General features: G+C 31.3%; 1 protein-coding gene across 4 annotated transcripts; it reads left to right on the top strand.

Moving 5' to 3' along the window:
* Positions 1-641: 641 nt before the first annotated feature.
* RDM4 (RNA-directed DNA methylation 4) lies at positions 642-4,437 on the top strand. 4 transcript variants are annotated; one of them, XM_022876114.2, is made up of 10 exons: positions 642-872; positions 1,038-1,118; positions 1,249-1,352; positions 1,533-1,604; positions 1,742-1,780; positions 2,885-3,024; positions 3,108-3,226; positions 3,504-3,582; positions 3,687-3,757; positions 3,838-4,437. In XM_022876114.2, exons 1-10 carry the CDS (start codon positions 764-766, stop codon positions 4,131-4,133), a joined length of 1,110 nt encoding a protein of 369 aa, XP_022731849.2. In that variant the 5' UTR covers positions 642-763; the 3' UTR covers positions 4,134-4,437. The 4 variants fall into 4 exon arrangements, with proteins under 4 accessions (XP_022731849.2, XP_089618042.1, XP_089618039.1 ...); XM_089761916.1 differs by having other exon boundaries at positions 643-872; positions 1,249-1,337; XM_089761913.1 differs by having other exon boundaries at positions 643-872; positions 3,105-3,226.
* Positions 4,438-6,754: the final 2,317 nt, after the last annotated feature.

Below are 6,754 nucleotides of genomic sequence, written 5' to 3'. Positions count from 1 at the left end.
TTGAAGAAGATTGGCCTCAGAAATAAATAAACAAGAACAAGAATAACACTGTTACAGCAGAGGATTTGTCTCTACAAAATTGAAACATTGGTGTAAGTGTAACTACAATGGAAATAACCACACCACCAAAGTTATTGCAGCAGCAGAATAACATCCTCTGCCTCTGCTATATCACTGACTTAACTGCATAAACTCAGCAGCCTTAAAAGTTGAAAAGAAGCGTAGCCTAGTTTTCTTTTAAATAATAAAAAAATTCTCAAATTTTATCATTTTATTTAAATAATTTTTATATTTTTATTAAATCCAAATAAACTCTTAACATTTAATTTACATTCAAATAAAACTTTTAAATTTTAAATTTGTATTTAAATAAATTTTTAATTTTTAATTTTTACTTAAATAAGTATTTAACATAAATTAATATTGTATTTAAAACAGATTTTTTTATACACACTTAAGAATAAAATTTTATTTAAATATAATAAAATATTGAGATTTATTTGAATAAAAAAAATTCAGGGATTGTTTAGTATTTTAACTTTTTTAAGGGGTAAAATTCGTTAGCTGAGTATGCGTAAGCTACATAAGAATGGGGCGCATTTTAGCACGCTTTATATATCTCATTATAAAAAAAATTCCCCCTTCATATATAGGCTCTATTCACCCAAATGTGCACAAGTCCTAAACCCCCAACTTCAATACTGAATGAAGCTTAAACCTTAACCCCAGCGCAAGCAAAATTGGCTCAAATCGAACAAGCTTCATGGCAAGTAACGGCGAAAGCTCTTCGGGGACGTTCCAGTCGACGGCCGATAAGCCTGTGATTGTTAGGGTTAAGCGCAAAGTCTCTCAGGCTCCTCTCGATGCTTTCTGTCAGTTATTTCTTTTCATTCTCTCTTTCTCTATGCCTTATTGTTATGTTTCTTTTGATGCCAACATAAAATTTAAAAGAAAAAAAACTGCTAATCCATATAAAAAGGGAGTTTTAAAGTGATAAATTTTGAAAATTTAGGAGAAATTTGTGTTTTGGATTGCAGGGCTGGAAATCAATGAGAGACCTTTGAAGCGCCCATTTTCTGATTTTCAGAAACTATCGATATCTGAATCTTCCCAAAAAGGTTTTTCTCTTTGAGATTTAGGATTTGCTGTTGTAGCTTCTTTTCAATTACATTCAAGAGTCATTCTTAATTTGCATGCTCTAAATTTTAGAAGTTCTTAAACTGACACAATGATGTTGTTCTGTATTAGAGGAGTTGAAGAGTAAGAAAGTATTTGTGCGGCATGTTGATACAGCTATAAGCTCTGAGGCTACTGTTGATTTTGTGCAATCTTTTATGGTAATCAATATGTTGGTAATATGTGTAACTATTCTATCTTTATCCTTTGCTTTTGTTAGTGTGCGCTTCTTGCGCATAACTTGTTTCATAAGTTGGTCATTCACATCGTAACAACTTATCATCTTTGTTAATTTCTGGTCATGTCCTATTGTACAACACATGCTGCAAAATTCTAATTGTGGGTTTCTTTGACAGCCGAATTCCACTGATGCTACTAACGGTGCTGCAAAGAGTCAGGAAGGAAGGCACCCTCATAAAACTAATAATGTAATATCTCTCTCTTTATCTTTCTCCTTAAGCAACACAACAGTATTCATGCTTGCTTCTTGGATCCAGAGGTCATTAAGATTTATGTCTCCTGTATGTATCCTAATGTTTTGGCATTTTGATTTTAATGTCTGCAGCGACAAGAGCAGCTATCTAAATCCATCCAAAAACAAGAGGTAGTTTAATGTCTAATGCTTTGGCACTTCCCTTTTAGTTCTTGAAAAAATAGTCATATACATTGATCTTTTGTTTTGTATCCTTGTTCTTATTTATCATGAATCTTTGAGAATAATTCTTAAGTTTTCATCTTATGGCTTTCATTAATTCAACTTTTCTTCTGATTTTGTATATCTGATGGTCATTGTGCTTTGGTCACATTTCAATTTCCTGTTAGAACCTAGATTTTTGAAGTGTGTCAAATTATGGGATAATACCTACTTGTTAACTCCATTTGTTTGTTTCTTTCACTATCATCTTATCTTAGCTGAAATTACTGTCATCTTACAAATACTAGAATATCAAGTGAGCACGTGGACTGGTGTATGTGGAATGCTTTACACCAATTAACAAATTTAGAAAAGTGGAACCAGCTGCTTGTTTGGCTATGTCTTATTTTCATATATACCAAAGGAATGTTTCAAAGGCTTAAACTTTTTATATTTTTATGGGAAGAGAAAAATAAAAGAAAATTGGTGTGGAGTGGTTTCATGCGACGGACTGGTTCTATCTTTTCCTTCAGAAACTATGGGATTGATGCAGTAACCTTAAGTGATTAAATTATGGTACAATTTGGTAAAATTGTGAAAGTACATGTATTATAATCTTTGCAATGTCTTCACAAAGCTCATGGCTTCATTGGCATGACATCTGGAAATACATGCTTTTCATGAGGCCAAAGTAAAAATTTGAGAACCATTGTTGCTAGAATAAACCAAGCTGCTCGAGCGTGCTTACGGTTGTTATTATAGAAACTTGTTGATATTATTGTTTTAGTCCACACTTGGAGAATCTGGGCTAGCTTCAGAAGCTTGTCTGCAGTAAGCAAAATTTTACACTGGAGCTTAGCAGCTTACTGCTTTATTTCGCTCCTAGATTTGTTATGTGCACCCTTTATAGGAATAAGTTCAAAAAGTTAATATGACTTGTCATCTTGTGATCTAAAAATGATATAGAAAAAAGGGATCAAATGTCTGTCTACAAGCTAGCATTCTAGTAGTTAAATCTGTTTCCTGTTTGCCTTTTATTTTCATATTTCTGTAGTTTTACAGTGTTCTTTTTAGGCAATTGCACAAAATGCTCGTTTTGAACAAATATGGCGGAGCAGAAAAGGTAAGAAAGAGGCAGTGGATGAAATGTGCCATTTCTATGATGTTGTTCGTGTTGATGTTGAGGAAAGCTCTAATAGCATACAAGTTGATGAGTAAGTTTGTCTTAAATTTCATTAACTCATATATTAAAGATTCATTGTTGAAAATTTATTAACTTGCCTTGATTGTACAGCAGAGAGATATCATTGGCTGATCAGAAGCTTTTATCTAGTTATTTGCCTCTACTGAGAGAATTTATTCCTACAGCTGCTGCAGAAATTGAATCTGATATGCGAGCTTACATGTTTGAAAAAGGTTGTGGTTGTAAATTTGTTTTATGAAGAACTACTACTCACTGCAACAATTTTGGTTCTTTCAGCTGGTATCATATTCGGCTTTGAAGTCCTACGAATTTTGATCTTTTATAATGGAATAAATTCTGATATGCTTTGGGCAGAGCCTTCTGCTGCAATGTTGTCTTACTAGAGAATTATCGTTATTTGGGCCCTCTTTAGTACATCATTGTGGCTTATAGTTGGTTTTTGTCCTTCAGGTCCTTTTGACATGTTTCTTTTTTCAACTTAATATGCAGATGAATATGTGTATGACTACTACACTGTGAAGGATGACATGGATGTAGATGAGGACACAGCTTCAAATTTATTCCCGTTGTAAGTAATTCTATTTTGCTGTTTTTTCTCTATCTCATTCCCCATTCTCTCTCTCTCTCTCTCTCACTCTCTCTTATTGAAACTAATGTATAATCTTGTTTCAGGGTACAGGTTGATGATCAGAATTTCTATGATGTGCCATATGAGTCAGAATATGATAGTGAAGATTCAAATGGTAATCTTAGAGTCTACTTTCTGTCACCAAATTTGTGGATGCCCTTGTATGACTTGTTTGTTCTTTTTTGTGGTTTGTAGCTGAAGATAATCCAAGAAATGATTATCCTGATGAAATATCTGAAGAGGGGGAGGAGGAGGACGACGACGACGACGATGAGGATGAGGGAGTGGAGAGTAAAGCTGCTGATCAATCAGAAGAGGAAAGTAACAATTCTTCAGAAGTTGGGAATGTGAGATGCAATGGATCCGTTGAAGATGGAGACTTGTTATATGAAGACGAGATTTATGATGCTTTCTATGGTGATGCTAATCATCTTGATGATAGTAATAGTGATGATACTCAGGGTGAAGATTGGAGATGGTCCTATAGGTGAAACATGGACTTAATGGATAATTAAAGCGAGTTGTCTGGACATCATGGTAGATCACAGATGATTATATATATATATATATATATAATGCCGTTCACAATTAGATCCAAACGGATTTAGTGTTGCAAAGACATCTTGGAGGACTTGCAACATCATTGTTATTGTTAATATCCTAGTTATTCTGACAATGGAACCAATTGCCACTAAAGTCTTTTAATTTTTTGGTAGTAGTAGTAGTATTATAATGTTATGATGTAATGCCATGTAATGATGCTTATTTTCACAGATTCAAAACACATTGACTCGATACTTAACTCTCTGCAGTCTTACAACTTGCAAAGTAAAAGTGGGACACCAAACTAATGCAAACTTTTTCTTGCTGTGAATTCCAAATGTGTTAATTTTAGATACTATTATTTTTACTTAACCTTAATTTCATGAACCATAGTAAACAGTCGGAAACGAATTGTTTATTCATAGAAAAACATGCTCCTCGTTATAGGATCTCAGCAATCTCCATTGGTTTTATATCTTACGATGCTGTTCAAGAGCTCTCATGGAAAATCAAATATCTGGTCTTTCTTTGTCATTTTGGTATCGTAATAACTAGAAAACTTTTGTTTTTGGGTCTCAGTTCATAAATTTACGTCACTATACAGATGATGACAGCAGATAATTTGTATAAATGTAATACAGATGAGTATTGATGCAGTAATTAGTCATATTCATCTTTGTTCGGAAGAGTCAATTACGTTTTTAGTACGTAAACTTGAACATATATAAATTTATATTAAAAAAATAAAATATATAATTTGCATCTTCAACTTTTAAATTATGGATCATTTTAATCTAAAATCTAATTTTATTAATCTTATTAACTTATATATGAAACATTTAATAAATATTATCAAATTATGTTTTCACCACATATGCTATCAATATTTTTAATATAAAATAAAAAAATATATTTTTTACTTAAATTATAAAAATTGTCTAAGATTGTTTAATTATTATTTGTTATGTGACACCCACCCACAAGATATTCATACAATATTTTTACAAAATATTTAATATTTTTATTTAACAAATAATATGCATATAATAAAATTATACTGATTAGATATTATATAAACTAATTAAATTAATAATATTAAAATTATATATTATTTAAAATTTAAAATAAAATTATATATTTTATTTTTTAAATATCAATTTATAAAATTTTTTAAAATTTAGATATAAAAATATATTTAACTCCACAATCCTTATAGCCTACTTAACCTACCCTACTGCATGAAACCGGCTTTTTTTTTTGGGGGGGGGGGGGAGGGGGGGGGCCGGGACTCTCTACCTAATAATATTATTGATGATGATCAAATAGATAATTGACTTTGCCAATGGGGATTTAAAAGTTAATTAAGATAAAAAAAATTGTGGCTTAATCCGGGATAAATTAATTATCACTGTCCCCCGCTACAAGATTAGCTTTCGCTCCACTTTGCTGTTGGGTTCATAAACTAATAACTACTTCCAAAACCGGCAATATACTAGTCAAATCTATGGATTAGGGTTATTTTTCAACGAAATTCTCTTAAAAATTGTCTATTTGACCAAAAAAACCAAATATATAATTTAACTTTTAGTTAAAGATTTAAACAAAAAATAAAATAAAATACATATCTATTTGAATCTTTAAATTAAATGACTTTAATTAAATGATTAAATGATTTTAGCCAACACCAAAGCGGAGCTGGTTTGTTCGAATTGTTAGCTCCAGTTATTAAAATTTAATCTTTAACAACTCCAATTATTAAAACAAAATTGATTTTAATTTACCACTGATAGTTTTAGGCTAAATCTTCAAGGACAACTCAATATTATATACAGGAGGTGTAATATTTTCAATAAAATATTCATCAATTTTGTTTCAAATATTTGTATTTTTATCATATCATACTATTATTAGATAAATTCAAAAGTGCAATCTATTAATTTATGGATAAGTCAATTGATTAATAAATGGGATATTAAAATTCTTAAGAAGTCCACCTATATATGTGCAAATAAAGTAACTTATTTAGTGCCGGCTCCAATAAGTTAACTAGCCGGATCCTTCTTAATAAATGTTGTAATAAGCTCACACCTTTATTTTTTTAAAAAAAATTATCATATGTATAGATTACAGATTCTTCTTTATAATACAATTTTTTTTAGTATAAAAGAAATCATAATTTAAGGATAAAAAAATATTATAAGTATTGCCATTTGAATTTTAAATATTTTAAATATCAATTCTGACAAATGACTATATGAATCAATTGCTAAACAATCTGTCTTTGATTTATCATCTGATATTCCATCCCAGAATGCAGGTTATTATCAGCAACTAACGCATCAGGTGACCAAATTTTCGTGTGGAGGATTTGCAATTGGACTGAGCGAGGCACACTCAGTTCTTGATGGATTTGGTGTAGCTCATTTCTATCATGCCCTGACTGAGATTGAGAGCAAACAAAGCGAGCCCTCGGTAAAACCTTTGTGGAAAAGGAAGAGGCTGTTGGCAAAAGCAACTGATCGTCAGGAACCTCCCAAATTCTTGGTGGGTAAGGATGATGCTTTAGCGA

The sequence above is a fragment of the Durio zibethinus genome, chromosome 6 (assembly GCF_047325235.1).
Source record: "Durio zibethinus cultivar Kanyao isolate XHJ-2024 chromosome 6, ASM4732523v1, whole genome shotgun sequence".
Lineage (NCBI taxonomy): Eukaryota > Viridiplantae > Streptophyta > Magnoliopsida > Malvales > Malvaceae > Durio > Durio zibethinus.
The sequence above is the reverse complement of the archived record's forward strand: the minus strand, read 5'-3'. Positions and strand labels throughout refer to the sequence as shown.